Here is a 16,703-nt window from a genome sequence, read left to right as displayed (position 1 = left end):
ATGTAGTCGCCAGAGTCGTATAGACGTCCCAAAAAAACATTTTCTAATGTAAAATTGGAACCCCTAACCGTATGCATTCATTATGCAATGCTCACTCTAAGGTTAATTAGTATACATTCAGTTGTGTTTCCGTACTATTCATATATTGCTCTTTGAGCGTTCCTTTAAATTGACATATCCCCCGTTAGATTTGCCACAGGTTTGTATACCGGGGATTTTACAGCAGACATCATTAAGCGTTTTAATGCAGATTAACCTTTCTGATTGCTCTGTATACATAGCCTTTCACTAAAACCTCTGCATCTACAATGTTATGAAGAAAAACTATACCATTTACAAAAAAACATAAAGCAGCACAACATTTGTACTGATGTGAGTGCACGTCTGTGGTGTGTGATGATACTAATGTGTGGTCAGAGAAGAGTGTCAAGGTAAATTAAAATTTTCTTTGAGAAGCGGTGTTCAGGTGGGCGGAGTCAAACAGAAACCCAGCGAGCAGGGTCAGTTCATGGAGAATGTTACCATGGTGACATACTCAGAGAAGAATTGACCTTGCTCTTTGGAATGGGATTCTCAGAGTTTCCCTCATTTGAGCCCTAACATTCTGAGAGTATGAACATAACCCGCTTTCTGGAAAACCCCTCAGGTATCCTACCACCTGTCTGTATGGGCCAACTTGCCGCAAATTTCCACAAATCTCAATATAAGATTGCCGAGTTGTTAAGCAGAGCAATCAAAAGTGAGCAGTAGAACAGAGGACTGAAGGAAGTCCATAGATGCAGGTGGAAGCTGGTAGTTCAAGCAGAAGCAGTTTTTTAACTATCATTATCATTATTGAGAATTTTTTGAATTTCTGTTTTTTTCTCCACTTAAAAATAGCTTGGTTGATTTGAACTCCTTATACGTCATATATTCTATAATTATTTCAATTACAGTATTTAATGACATAAATGCCGTTGAAAATGTCAATAGTTTTAAAAATTCATAAAAGACTAATATTCTATTATACCACTATACTGTGTCGCTTTGTTCTGTCTTGATTGTTTAATAGACATTGACTTAACAAATGCAAACCAACTTCTCTTTTCAATCTAAAACATGATTTCTGTGTCAATACAATCATCCAATTTCTTTTTCTTAGTTGATAGTTGGTGTGCTGTTTTTTCTTACTTAAATGAATTGTCCTCCTTGATGTGCAATTACAGAATTGTTCTATTTCATATGATAAATTTGATTCAGTGACACCGTTTCATGTTTTATAGACTCTTAAGAAATAACCTTTACAGTACTTGCACAGTTTATTACAATAGATTAATAGAGCAACAATCCTGTTGCAGCCTTTCAATCTCTTATGTGTTTTCAAAATAAGTTTACAGAATTATTCAGCACCATGGACAGCGTCTGTATTTGCTGTATTTATTGTAGCATCTGTTCAAACATTTTTTTTTAAACAAAATCAATTTCATAATGCTGTATATACTGTATAGATGTGCAATTTTAAAATGTTTGCCGTTTTTGGTTTCTAAAACTTCACACTTTTTAATTATATTAAATTAATTAATATGTCCATTAAAAAACACTATTTTGAAGCAGGGAATTAAATGATCTAACAGAGATGTCAAACTAATTTTAGTTCAGGGGCCAAATACAGATCAATTTCAACTCGAGAGGGTGCAGTATGTAGGCAGGGAAAAGCATTTTGAACATTTATGTGTTATGTTTGCATGTAATTGGTATATAAGGAATGGAAGTCACTGACAATATCCAAACAATGTGTAAATAATTTCAGTTTCTGCAGGATCTTCAGCTAAATTTCCTTTGTGATTAATTTTTATTTATTTTTGGGAAATTTTGTGAAATGATTTAAGTATAATAGCACAATGTTGAAAAATATGAGAGCTATTTCAACAATTTGCGATTAAAAATAACTGCCATCATGTGATTTAAGTGTGAGAAAACGGTGACTCCTCCAAATATTGTTGAGTTTCATTTGATATGTGGGCTGTGATATCCAAAATGGAATTAGTTTGTAATTTCCTATTTGATTGTTTTTTTCCTCTGTCATTTTTATTATATCCTGTAGTCGAATTGGATGTTTCAAAGGGCCAGTTTTGGCCCGCGGGCCGTGGGTTTGATATGAATAAAGATTAGATCCGTACATGTCATGAGGCTGTGTTTCTTGTTCTGAACTCTAAGGGACGCTGTTGGACAATCTAAATTATTACATTAATGCTGACAACATGATCCCCTCCCTGTGTCTGTGGACCAGGAGAAAAAGAGATGAGCTGCAGTTCATCGGCTGACGTTTAGAGCAGACGCACGTCAGCTCTCAGATACATGCAGTAAATTATATACTGCCATCATTTCTTATTGGAAATCATTGTCGGAGATTTTCATCGTTTCTGATCGTAATTGGTCGGATTTATTTCACAGTTTTGTGTTTTTTGTCACTATGGCACTTGGAGCACGAGCAGAGACGCGCTGCGTAAAATGGCGTTGTGGATGCGGACATGTTTGGAGGCTTTTGTCTCTCTTGCTGTGCTTCAGTCCTTTGGTATCAGGACACATCCGATATTCAATCCCGGAGGAGATGAAGAAAGGATCTCTGATCGGTAACGTAGCGCAGGACCTCGGTTTGGACCTGAAAAGGCTCCGTTCTGGTCGGGCCCGGATCGTGAGCGGAGAGAGCATCCAGTACACGGAGCTGAAGGCAGACAAAGGGACTTTAGTGGTGAATGAGAGGATCGACCGAGAGCAGCTCTGCGGGGACGTGACACCGTGCAGCTTCAGCTTTGAGATCATTTTAGAGAATCCGATGGAGCTGCATCAGGTCACTGTTGAAATCACGGATATAAACGATCATTCTCCTGTGTTTAAAAGGAACAGGATTAATTTTGAAATCAGTGAAAGTGCTGTAATTGGGGCTCGTTTTCCTCTGACCAGCGCGGAAGATCAGGATGTGGGTGTGAACGGATTGAAGGAATATTTCTTAACAGAAAACAATAATTTTGTCCTTGAACAGAATTCAAACACAGATGGCAGAAAATACGTAAAAATGGTGCTGCAGAAGCCTTTGGACAGGGAGACAAATCCATCTCTGTCTCTGAAATTAATAGCTGTAGACGGTGGGACTCCGCAGCGATCTGGTACAGTAAATATAGATATTACAGTTTTAGATGCCAATGATAATGCACCAGTATTTAATCAGTCTGTATATAAAGCAACAGTGTTAGAAAACTCTCCAAAGGATACCTACGTTATAACTGTAAACGCCAGTGATGCTGATCATGGATCATATGGAGTTGTGACGTATCATTTCTCTGATCTTCACAGCAGCCTACTTAATGTTTTAAAAATCAATGAAAATAGTGGTGTTATCTCAATCCAAAGCCCTATTGATTATGAAAAGGGAAGAAAATATGAATTGGGAATTGAAGCTAAAGATCAGGGAGGTTTGACAGATTCCAGTAAAGTGATCATTGAAGTGACTGATGTTAATGACAACGCCCCGACTATCAGCGTCATGTCCTTCACCAGTCCTGTGTCAGAGGACTCTCCTCCTGGTACAACTATTGGCATCATTAATGTCAAAGACCTGGATTCAGGTGATAACGGACAGGTCAACTGTAAAATAGATGAAAATTCTCCTTTTAAGATCAAATCTAATCTGAGGAATTATTACACTTTGGTAACAGATACTGTGTTGGACCGTGAAGGTGTTTCAGATTATAACATCACTGTTGTAGCCACAGATTCAGGGCTGCCTCCTCTCTCAGTGAGGAGAACCTTTCATTTGAAGGTGTCTGATGTTAATGATAACGCTCCAGTGTTTTTACAAAGTGTTTACAACACGTTCATCACAGAGAACAACTCTCCAGGTCTTTCTGTGCTCACACTGAGAGCTAAAGATCCTGATGAGAACCAGAACGCTCGTGTTTCCTACATCCTGGAGGAGACCAATGTGGGCGGATCTCCAATTTCTGACTTTGTTTCAGTCAATGCAGAGAGCGGAGTCGTACACGCAGTGCGCTCATTTGATTATGAACAAATCAAAGAGCTGCTGTTTGTGGTCAAAGCTCAGGATGGAGGTTCTCCTCCTCTCAGCAGTAACGTGACAGTGAAAATCCTGATCCAGGACCAGAACGACAACCCCCCTCAGGTGCTGTACCCAGTCCAGACTGGTGGCTCTGTGGTGGCTGAGATGGTTCCCCGTTCAGCAGATGTGGGCTATCTGGTGACTAAAGTGGTGGCTGTTGATGTGGACTCTGGACAGAATGCCTGGCTCTCGTATAAACTGCAGAAAGCCACAGACAGGGCGCTGTTTGAAGTGGGCTTACAGAATGGAGAGATCAGAACTATCCGCCAAGTGAGTGATAAAGATGCAGTGAAACAAAGACTGACTGTTATAGTGGAGGACAACGGGCAGCCCTCTCGTTCAGCTACAGTCATTGTGAACGTGGCGGTGGCCGACAGCTTCCCTGAAGTGCTGTCAGAGTTCACTGACTTCACACACGACAAGGAGTACAAGGACAACCTGACTTTTTACTTAGTGCTGGCTCTGGCTGTAGTCTCCTTCCTGTTCATCACCTGTTTAGTGGTGATCATCTCAGTGAAGATCTACAGATGGAGACAGTCTCGCATCCTGTATCAGTCCAAGCTGCCTGTGATCCCATATTATCCACCACGTTACTCAGACACTTTGGGGACAGGGACTCTCCCACACGTGTACAATTACGAGGTGTGCAGGACCACAGACTCCAGAAAGAGTGACTGTAAGTTCGGCAGAGCTGGTAGTCAGAACGTGCTGATAATGGAGCCCAGTTCAACAGGGACCATGCAGCGGATACAGAGTGACAGGAACATCCTGGATGAACCAGACTCTCCTCTGGAGGTTAGTCTCTAAACACTTGCTGATATCTTGCAATTTTGTTCATCATTGGTTGTAGGTTTGTGGTTTAAATTATAAAACAGGAAATATGAAACTTTTTATGATGTATTTTTTAGTATATACAGCAATTTTGTCAACTTTTTATTTTGTTGTATATTTAGGGACTAAAGCTGTACAAAAGAAGGATGTTGGTCACACTTTGTTTTTATCTATTTATTTTTGCATTATTTTTATTTTGTTTTTATCATCAAGTACAGCTGCTGATATTGAATCTTTCTCAAATAATATTGACAAATTCTCATCTAAAGCAAAAAAGTTAGAGTGATTCACACACTATTCAGCTTCCTATTTTTTCCAAATTTCTAATGCTAGATTTAAATTTTGTAATGTCTCAAGACTATTGATCTTTTTTTTTTTTTTCTTTTTTTTAGGGTGGGTAGGTTGTATCATTTATTTATTTATTTTTTAATAAGGTGTCTTTTCAGATAAAATTGAAAGTTATTAGGACTGCATTGTTTGCGTGTCACCTAAGCTGAAATTTTCATTTTACTATAACATGTACATCTTTAAGGTACAAAAGTTTTAGCCAGAAAACATTTTCAATTTTCAAAATCCCCTTTCACTGTGAGTTGGTGTTGCATTACTTCTTAGATTTTAAAGAGGCCTTTTACCAAATACTCTACATTTTCTACATCAGTGATGATACTGGTCTTATGTTAGGGCTGGTATTTTTACCTGTTAATTGCCATTAATGAAATACAAAAAAAAATAACACAACTGTTTATATTTGTACGGTATTGTCTTAATTTACTCTGTGGTACTTTTCTCAGTATTTTGGTTCTTAAGTTGTAGCTGTTAGAATTGTCAAAGTTGGAGTTTGATGCTATTGGGTTGTTTATTAACTTTTTCATGACGTTTCTAAATATTTCCTGTTAGTTTTGGTTCCAAACTTTAAGTTCAACTTTGAATTGTAGTTGAAGCTATAGTTTATCTTTTTTTTTTTTTTTTTTGCATGGTTTTTCTGGTGTTTTGTGCTGTGTTTTCAACTTGAGCACATGGGTTTAATCTTTTTTATAAATGGTTCCATAATAAAATTAAATACATTTCCTGTATAAGTAACTTGAACGAACCATTAAACAATATCCAGTTTTCAATAAATCAAAGAGCTTTTGCTGGTAAATTCTTTTTTTATTTTCTTGTGACAATATTTGAATAATACATAGATTTTGGATTTGTCCAACATTTTTCCCCATTTTTTAATTACATCAATTTAAATTGTGAATATGTCCATCATAATGGTACCCATCAAATTAGTTTTTCTCTTTCTTGTAATAGTTTTCATTATATTTGGTTTAAAAAAGTAAAACACGTTTTTTTTTTTTTTTCCCAATGTATTTTATTAATACATTTATTTGACAGGGACAACGCAACTCAACATACAATAGATAGAAAAGTGAATGATGATGATGTGATGCACATAGATTATGTAGCTAATGCTAGTTCACGACTATACTTTCCCTGGTTGTGCGTTATACACTACATTGAAATACAGTCAAAACAAGCCCCAATACAAAGTTTATCAAAATATTCACATAAACACACGGCTCTTTACAAATGGGTACAATTTAGATTTTTTTTCAGCTGAAACTTAAGCCTATATTTGAACATTTTAAAATCTGATTAGGTCTAGAGTTCTGTTGGTAGTGGATTCCACAGCTTGGCACTTTTGTAAATATAGGCAGAATGACCACCTAAAGTCCTGCAGTGTGGGATCTGACAGTTATGATTGATGGAACCTCTGGTGACTGTAATTGCTGTTTTTTTTCTGGATAAAAGAACTGAGTGGTTCAGGTGTTACTTTGATACATTTCAATGTTCGCTGGAGAAAGCACAAGTTGCTAAAGCTTACAAAGCATCGCAACTTGTGCTTCTCCAGAATAATGCAGTGATGATAGCGAAATGGTTTTTGTCCGTAATTTGTATTGCTTGATTGAGTCAATGTGCTTTGTGTGCAGAGGGGGCAGCCTGGCCCCACGCTGTAATGTAGTATGATATGTATGAGAATATCATAGCGTGCATGTTTAGGAGGATGGCCATGGGTTGAAATGTAGAATATCTGAATATTTTAAAATATCAAATGTATGATAAACAACATGATGTAAATAATTCATTTCTTCATTTCATTCTTCACTTTTTTTCAATTCTAGATTTTGAATGTATGTTTTTTACTCAGAAATTAGGAGTTACATCTATTTAAAGAAGAAAAAAAAAAACATTTCTAAATTACTTTGCTTTGATTAAATGAATTCAATCTCAGAGTATTAAAAACTGAATATGTTAGCGTAATTTATTTTGTTTAACAAATTCATACAGATTTTGATACACTTAAAAATAGTTTGGTCAAATTGAACTCCTTTTACATCATATATACTATAATTATTATAATTGCAGTGTTTTATGACTTGTAAATCCCTTTAAAAATGTTCATAGTACTTTTAAAGTTTTGTAAAAGACTAATATTGTATCATACCGCTATATTTTTCCACTTTGTTTTGTCTTTATTGTTTAATCTTGATATTGACCTAAGGAATGCAAACAATTTTCCCTTTTTTATCTAAAACATGATTTCTGTTTCAATACAATCATCCATTTTCTAACGCACTTGCTCCTATTTCAGTTTTTTTTTTTTTAGCAGTCCTTTTCTGTTTTAATCTTTTCTTACGTAAATGAATTGTCCACCTTGATATGAAATTACAGAATTGTTCTATTTCATGTGTAAATGTATTATGTTGACACCATTTCATGATTTATAGACCCTTAAAAAATAACTATTACAGTACTTGCAAAGTTTAATACAATGATAATTGTTGTGTTTTCAAAATAATTTTACATAAATATTCAGCACCAAGGACAGTGCCTTTATTGTTGCATACCTTGACCTGTTAATACAAGCATTTTTTTAAAAAAAATTATAACATTATTTTAAACGTTTATTTTTCCATTTTTACATGGTTTTTTTCTTGAAATATAGTTGGCATATTTTATTAGTATTTGCTCTATACTTTACTGAATTTACTTCCTGTCCCTTGTACCCAAGCGTTCATGTTTTTCAATGCACAATTTAAAAATGTTTGCCGTTTCTGGTTTCTAAAACTTTACACATTTTTTAAATTAAACTAAATGAATTAGTATTTCCATCTAAAGAGTAAAAAAAAAAAACAGTTTTGAAGCAGAGAATTAAATGATCTAACATAGATGTCAAACTCATTTTAGTTAAGGGGCCAAATACAGACCAGTTTCAACTTGAGTGGGTGGTAGATTTTAGGCTGGGGAAAAGCATTTTCATCATTTGTGTGTTTTGTTTGCACATCAACCTATAAATTGTATGTAAGGAATGGAAGTCACTGACAATAGCCAAACAATAATTAAGTTATATCAGTTTGCAGGATCTTTGTGTAAAATTATTTTGTGATCATTTTCTATCTATTTTTATTTATTTATTTATTTATTTATTTATTTTTTGGGGGGGGGGGTGAATTTTGTGGAATGATTAGAGGATGATAGCACAACTTTGAAAAATATGAGAGCTATTTCAACAATTTTCAATTAAAAAAAAACTGACATCATGTAATATAAGTGTGAGAAACTGTGACTCCTCCAAATATTATTGAGTTTCATTTAATTTGTGGGCTGTGATATCCACAATGAAATTAGTTTTTTATTTTCCTAATTGATTCGTGTTTTCCTGTGGTTTGAAATGGATGCTTCAAAGGGCCAGATTTGGCCCCCGGGCCGTGGGTTGTACACTGGTAATCTAAAACAATTAGATACGTACATTTCACGATGCTGTGTTTCTTGTTCTGAACTCTAAGGGACGCTGTTGGACAATCTAAATTATTACATTAATGCTGACAACATGATCCCCTCCCTGTGTCTGTGGACCAGGAGAAAAAGAGATGAGCTGCAGTTCATCGGCTGACGTTTAGAGCAGACGCACGTCAGCTCTCAGATACATGCAGTAAATGATATACTGCCATCATTTCTTATTGGAAATCATTGTTGGAATTTTACATCGTTTCTGATCGTAATTGGTCGGTTTTATTTCACAGTTTTGTGGGGTTTTTTGTCACTATGGCACTTGGAGCACGAGCAGAGACGCGCTGCGTAAAATGGCGTTGTGGATGCGGACATGTTTGGAGGCTTTTGTCTCTCTTGCTGTGCTTCAGTCCTTTGGTATCAGGACACATCCGATATTCAATCCCGGAGGAGATGAAGAAAGGATCTCTGATCGGTAACGTAGCGCAGGACCTCGGTTTGGACCTGAAAAGGCTCCGTTCTGGTCGGGCCCGGATCGTGAGCGGAGAGAGCATCCAGTACACGGAGCTGAAGGCAGACAAAGGGACTTTAGTGGTGAATGAGAGGATCGACCGAGAGCAGCTCTGCGGGGACGTGACACCGTGCAGCTTCAGCTTTGAGATCATTTTAGAGAATCCGATGGAGCTGCATCAGGTCACTGTTGAAATCACGGATATAAACGATCATTCTCCTGTGTTTAAAAGAAACAGGCTTAATTTTGACATCAGTGAAATTGCTGCAGTCGGAGCTCGTTTTGCTTTGATTAGTGCAGAAGATCAGGATGTGGGTGTGAACGGATTGAAGGAATATTTTTTAACAGAAAACGAGAATTTCATTCTTAAACAGAATTCAAACGCAGATGGAAAGAAATACGCAGAGATGGTGCTGCAGAAGCCTTTGGACAGGGAGACAAATCCATCTCTGTCTCTGAAATTAATAGCTGTAGACGGTGGGACTCCGCAGCGATCTGGTACAGTAAATATAGATATTATAGTTTTAGATGCCAATGATAATGCACCAGTATTTAATCAGTCTGTATATAAAGCTACAGTGTTAGAAAACTCTCCAAAGGATACCTACGTTATAACTGTAAACGCCAGTGACGCTGATCATGGATCAAATGGAGTTGTGACGTATCATTTCTCCGAAATTGACAGTAGTTTATTAAATGTTTTTACAATTAATGAACAAACTGGAATAATATCAATTAAAGGGTCTATTGATTATGAAAAGGATAAAAAACATGAACTCAGAATAGATGCTAAAGATCAGGGAGGTTTGACAGATTTAAGTAAAGTGATCATTGAAGTGACTGATGTTAATGACAACGCCCCGACTATCAGCGTCATGTCCTTCACCAGTCCTGTGTCAGAGGACTCTCCTCCTGGTACAACTATTGGCATCATTAATGTCAAAGACCTGGATTCAGGTGATAACGGACAGGTCAACTGTAAAATAGAAGAAAATTCACCTTTTAAGATCAAATCTAATCTGAGGAATTATTACACTTTGGTAACAGATACTGTGTTGGACCGTGAAGGTGTTTCAGATTATAACATCACTGTTGTAGCCACAGATTCAGGGCTGCCTCCTCTCTCAGTGAGGAGAACCTTTCATTTGAAGGTGTCTGATGTTAATGATAACGCTCCAGTGTTTTTACAAAGTGTTTACAACACGTTCATCACAGAGAACAACTCTCCAGGTCTCTCTGTGCTCACACTGAGAGCTAAAGATCCTGATGAGAACCAGAACGCTCGTGTTTCCTACATCCTGGAGGAGACCAATGTGGGCGGATCTCCAATTTCTGACTTTGTTTCAGTCAATGCAGAGAGCGGAGTCGTACATGCAGTGCGCTCATTTGATTATGAACAAATCAAAGAGCTGCTGTTTGTGGTCAAAGCTCAGGATGGAGGTTCTCCTCCTCTCAGCAGCAACGTGACAGTGAAAATCCTGATCCAGGACCAGAACGACAACCCCCCTCAGGTGCTGTACCCAGTCCAGACTGGTGGCTCTGTGGTGGCTGAGATGGTTCCCCGTTCAGCAGATGTGGGCTATCTGGTGACTAAAGTGGTGGCTGTTGATGTGGACTCTGGACAGAATGCCTGGCTCTCGTATAAACTGCAGAAAGCCACAGACAGGGCGCTGTTTGAAGTGGGCTTACAGAATGGAGAGATCAGAACTATCCGCCAAGTGAGTGATAAAGATGCAGTGAAACAAAGACTGACTGTTATAGTGGAGGACAACGGGCAGCCCTCTCGTTCAGCTACAGTCATTGTGAACGTGGCGGTGGCCGACAGCTTCCCTGAAGTGCTGTCAGAGTTCACTGACTTCACACACGACAAGGAGTACAAGGACAACCTGACTTTTTACTTAGTGCTGGCTCTGGCTGTAGTCTCCTTCCTGTTCATCACCTGTTTAGTGGTGATCATCTCAGTGAAGATCTACAGATGGAGACAGTCTCGCATCCTGTATCAGTCCAAGCTGCCTGTGATCCCATATTATCCACCACGTTACTCAGACACTTTGGGGACAGGGACTCTCCCACACGTGTACAATTACGAGGTGTGCAGGACCACAGACTCCAGAAAGAGTGACGTTAAATACTTGCAACCAATGAGTCAAAGTCTAGTTAGTGTGGACGGAGCTGGTGATGAATCGCCACAAGTGGACAGTTCAGGAATCTGCTCCCAAATGTCAACTTTGGTGAGTGTATTTTTTAATTGTTTTTTTTTTTTCATCATTGCATGTTTATCTACTATAATTTTTGTCCTTTGTCTTTTCATGGTGCCGTCACTTTAGACTGTTCTTTAACCTTTTTTTTTTTTTTTTTTTTTTTTTTTTTAGTATTCGTGCTAAGGTTAATTTTTGCTTCCCAAACAAATTGTTTTTTAAATTAATTTTTTTTTATTATTATTATTGATTGTTTCAAGAACTCTCCAATTAGCCGATTTTAATTTTCTCTTTAAAGCTGCGCAATTTTTGGCATTATTAGGTAAAAAATACATAATTATTTTTGAGTATATTGTAATCAAAGTGTTCTGAGTGGACAGTGAAGCTATACTCCTTCTCCTGGCTCTCTAAAATAATAGCGTGATGCTGGATGTCAGACAATCAGAGATCTTTCTACAAACATGTGTGCTCCATCAGCTGTTTTTGGCGTTACTATTGCCTGTTCGTCTGAAGTCAGACATGTTCAGGTACTTTCGGTCATAAAAGTGGAATGACGGATGTCCCATCAAAAGTCTTCATAACAGTGTTAGACACAATTACACAGCAAATCCAGAGGAAAAGGCAGACCAAGGTGGAGAAGCAACAGTTTAAAGCCACAAACACTGAGGAGGAATGGATCACTTTTGTTTTGGGTCCTCGCGGATCCTCATTGACCGTGCAGGGTCTGCACCTCACACACACTGATGTCAGAGAGAGAGTGAGAACAGACAGGATGAATCGCGTGTAAATGAAGAGAGGCTTATTCAAGGAGAATTAATTTTATAGTCTGGATGTGGAGTGTTGGTTGTCAGTCCGCTCAGAGTGACAGGCAGCTGAGATCTCAGTGCCCGTGTGAGCTCCCTGGTGGCGACGAGCTGACGGCAGCAGCCCCTGCTCAGGGCAGTAACTACATAGTGATTTACTGTATGTATTCATGTTAGAGTCTCTAAAACACCTGACTGGTGTGACTAAAAGTCAGGAGTGACTAAAAGTCATTTTTTTGCCAATTTTTGACTCGTGCATCTATTTTTGGGATCGGGCCATGTCTCTGCTAAATCCTGTTTTGTGCATGGTGTAGTATACAGTAAATGGGGTCATGAGAAGCGATTAACAGCTCACAAGTTGCTCCCGATCAGCAATCGTATGGTCGTAAGGAAATCAAACCTGTTTGAAATATAGTCACTCCTCATGAGGGTATCTCACTGTTGAAGCAGTGCCAAAGACTGGCTTACCACATACTCTCACTGTGCATACGCGAACACTGTAGGACCACTGTAAAATTGACGGACCGTACTGCCCACATCTCCCCAGCCAGTTCCTGGTCTGTCACATTGCCGTCTTTTCTTTTTAAACCTTTTTTTGCTGAGATTTGCGAGTGTCCACTTCTGGGTTCTTCTTCTTCTGTTTTAATTGGTGACACTTCAGAGTTCTTCTTCTTCTTCTAATTTCTACATTGCATTTCCAGAAACAAGACACCGTCGTGTATTGACGTACAGTTTGAGCAGTCAGATGGTGTCAGAGTGTATGTCTGTATAGTGTGAGAACATGAATGGTGAGTTGTGCACATTCGGGCTCTGCACTTGAGTTGCAAAATTTGAGCTGGAGCTGACAACACAATTGAAAAAATTGCACAGTGTATCTTCGCCTTAAGAGAGGTTGAGTTTCGGTTTTGGTTTCAAAACGGAATGGAGAGCATTTTACATACCGCAGCTTTAAGGCAGTACAAATTTACCTAGTATCCTCTCTTTCACAGACAGAGTTTTTATTCTTTTTTCTTACCAAACATAATATAAATTACCTGTGATAAATATCATTACATATATATATATATATATATATATATATATATAGCTTTGTATACTTTTAATTTGATCAATAATTTGATGTTCACATTGACCCGAGGATTCTAACGTGCCTCTATCTATGGTGCTCCCATGCACTTCTATGATGAATGTTTACATTTTGCAATTTTAAACACGAGGGTTTTTTTTTTTTTTCCAATCAGTTGAAATATAAAATAATGTTTTATCTTAATATTTAAATCAAATCTGTTTTATATCTAATATTGAATAATTTTGCTACTCAACAAACGTTGATTACATTTATAAGTCATTTAAATAACGTAGTATTCACCAATTGTCCGAAGGGCTATTGGTTTGATATACATTTTGTAAGTACTACATTTTCATGGTTTCACTTTAATTAAAGGATAAGATAATAATGAAAACGAGTAGTGAATATTTCAACATGCAACACTCTTTTTTCCTCAATTCAAGAAATTGTTTCAATTTCATTAAAGTTCATAGGAAATCATTGTCCCTATTTTACGAGCCACTAAATAACAACTGTTTAACTAATCGTAACATTTGTACAGTTAAACAGTTTTGTAATATTTTACAAAAATCCACTTTGTATTTTTTTTTTAAAAAAAAAACATCTAATAAAAATCTGCAGCTTCTTAAATAAAATCCTATATGCAACACCTCAATTTGTCTCAATGTTTCACTGAAAATAAACATTTAATGATGATTAATTTAATACAACACCGTGTAAAGAGAAGCAGTATTTAACTATTAAGGCTCTGACTATGTGTGTCACCTGTACATATCTTTGTGGGTTTGAAGCCTGGCAAGTAAATCAGATTTTAGACAAAGGTCATTGTTATTGCTCCTGTTAGAAGAGGCCTGAGGGCACCTCTTGTGGTCCATGAGGGCTACCTGGTGCCTGGACACCATGTCGGTGACCACAAATATAATGATTACGGGGTCACCTATATGCTCGTGGGCCGCAGGTAGCCCCCCTTTACCATGTGAGGGGCCCTCCGGAGCTCTAGTCACCAATGAGCTCCATCTAAAATGTGATTTACCTTTAATGATTCAAACTCATAAAGATAATAAGACACATGTAGTTATTACTTAGTAGAGTTGCTGCAAGTGATAAAGTTTTAGTATCAAATTAACCATGTTCAGATGTTTATTTTCACGGAAACATTGTGACAAATGTTTTTAAATGTTGCAGATTTTGGTGTCTGGGTTGTGGTATGTTATATATAATTATATAATACAAATAAATTAAATAAATTAAATATATTTTCTAAACGCAAGGTGAAATTTACAAATTTTTCATGTTTTACGATTGTTAAAAGTAGTTTGTTTGTAGCTAGTAAAATAGCAACAGGGATTTCCTGAAATGTGGAAAATGAAACAATTGTATTAATTAGAAGAAATAAAGTGTTGCATTTTGAAACTTAAACATTTCTTACCTTAAGTTACTGCTTGTCTTCCTGATTATCTTACCCTCCAATTAAAGTGAAACAGGGAAAATGTAGTATTTAAGAAGCTCACAGTTTCAGAAAAGGTTAGTTATATACAATAGATTATGAAATAATGATAATAATGTAAAATACTTCATAATACTTGTTCAATATAGTTTGTATATATATTTTCGTAAATATTTAAATAAAAATCATGTTAATTCCTTACTCTTTTTTTTCATGCGTCATAATTGTGTTCCACAGTGCAGACATTACTGCGGATATGCTCTTAGCGCCGCTGTTCGTTCACGGTTGGCTTTAGAATCAGCCTTGCTTATATGCAGCACTTCTCCTTCCTTCTGCCTCCATTTGGTTTGTACTGCACGGACAGACGAGGCTCTCCTCGGTCCAAGCTCTCGATGTGGACACTCTTTTTTCCTTTTTTACGCAGGGAAAAACAACATATAATCATCATTTTTTGTGGATTCAATTACACCCGTTCGTATTGAGGATAATAAGATCGGTTGAGTTGGGATGACATATGAACGGATGATCACCGGGAGAGGCCGATGGCAGGCGCTTGCTGTGAGTCTTTGTCTTCTCCAGCTGAGCTCGGTGACGGCTCAGGCTCGGTATTCAATTCCAGAGGAGCAGACGGAAGGCTCCTTTGTGGGAAACATTGCCAAAGATCTGGGTCTGGATGTGGCGAGGCTTAAATCAGGTAAAGCTCGCATTATTACGAAAGGAAGCAGACAGTACGTGGATTTGAACCGAGACAAAGGCACGCTTGTTGTTAAAGAGAGGATCGACCGTGAGGAGCTTTGCGGGAAGACGACGCCCTGTAGTTTCAGCTTTGAGGTGATTCTAGAAAACCCCATCCAGCTTTATCGCGTTACGGTAGAAGTCACAGATATAAACGATAACAGTCCTTCCTTTCCAAAGGAGGCAATACATTTAAAAATAGGTGAAAATGCGGCACCGGGTGCGCGTTTTTCACTGGAGAATGCAGATGACCCTGATGTTGGTCTCAATGATATTCAAAAATACACCCTCAAACCCACTGCAAATTTTAAATTGGAGATGAAAAGTCAGCCAGATGGAGGCAAGTTTGTTGAAATGGTTTTACAAAGTCATTTAGACAGAGAGGAAGTGGACACACACACACTCCTACTCATCGCTTCAGACGCTGGAGAGCCGCACAGATCAGGGACGGTGCGTATTCACATCACTGTGCTGGACGCAAACGATAACGCACCAGTGTGCAGCCAAACGGTTTATAAAGCAGATGTTAAGGAGAACTCTCCTGAAGGAACAGTGGTCACAACAGTTAGTGCAAATGATGCAGATAAAGGTGTAAATGGTGAGGTGACATATTCAATTGCTCACGTGGCCAAAGAAGCAAAGCAGCTTTTTGATGTAAATTTAAAAACTGGAGAAGTTAAAGTTTCGGGCAAATTAGACTTTGAAAAATCTAAAACTTATCAACTTAATGTACAGGCCAGCGATTACGGTGGATTTGCAGATTACTGCAAAGTTTTTATTCAAATAATTGATGAGAATGACAACGTGCCAAATATTCAGCTACTGTCATTTTCCAACTCTATATCAGAGGACTCTCCTCCAGGTACAACAATAGCTGTCATCAATGTAGACGATGAAGACTCTGATAGGAACGGTGCAGTAAAGTGCTCCATTAATGCAGACATCCCTTTCAAAATTGAATCTTCATTAACAGGATATTATACAATAGTAACTGATACTTTGTTAGATAGAGAAGATACGCCTGAGTATAATATAACTATAATTGTCACTGATCAGGGCTCACCGCCTCTGTCTAACAGTAAAAATATTAATGTCAAAGTGTCTGATGTCAATGACAGTCCACCATTATTTGGTAAATCAGAATATAGTAAAGCCATTCCAGAAAACAACCCTCCTGGGTTTTCTGTCTTTTCTCTCACTGCTAGTGATGCAGATTGGGGCCAAAATGCTCGGGTT

At 37.7% G+C, this 16,703-nt stretch overlaps 2 protein-coding genes across 7 annotated transcripts in view; both read left to right on the top strand.

Annotated features, from left to right (window-relative positions):
* LOC114471230 (protocadherin gamma-C5-like) overlaps positions 1-16,703 on the top strand; it is a 252,429-nt gene that overhangs the window by 74,464 nt on the left and 161,262 nt on the right. For 2 of the 6 annotated variants that reach the window (XM_028459900.1, XM_028459890.1), the window contains exon 1: positions 8,874-11,446. The exons of the other annotated variants lie outside the window; for them this stretch is intronic. In XM_028459900.1, coding sequence (XP_028315701.1) covers positions 9,020-11,446 — 2,427 coding nt within the window. In that variant the 5' untranslated portion in view covers positions 8,874-9,019. Of the gene's footprint in view, positions 1-8,873; positions 11,447-16,703 lie in introns of those variants that run through there. 6 annotated transcript variants of the gene reach the window in all.
* Positions 2,275-4,903, top strand: LOC114471480 (protocadherin gamma-A5-like). Its single transcript, XM_028460318.1, has one exon. The coding sequence runs from the start codon at positions 2,453-2,455 to the stop codon at positions 4,901-4,903; it is 2,451 nt and encodes an 816-aa protein (XP_028316119.1). The 5' UTR covers positions 2,275-2,452.

Source organism: Gouania willdenowi, chromosome 10, assembly GCF_900634775.1.
Source record: "Gouania willdenowi chromosome 10, fGouWil2.1, whole genome shotgun sequence".
In the NCBI taxonomy this organism is placed as follows: Eukaryota; Metazoa; Chordata; class Actinopteri; order Blenniiformes; family Gobiesocidae; genus Gouania; species Gouania willdenowi.
This window is presented reverse-complemented; position numbering and strand designations above follow the sequence as displayed.

Bases quoted from the DNA above. Each gene is read 5' to 3' on its own strand.
- LOC114471480 (XM_028460318.1), top strand. From the start codon at position 2,453: ATGGCACTTGGAGCACGAGCAGAGACGCGCTGCGTAAAATGGCGTTGT.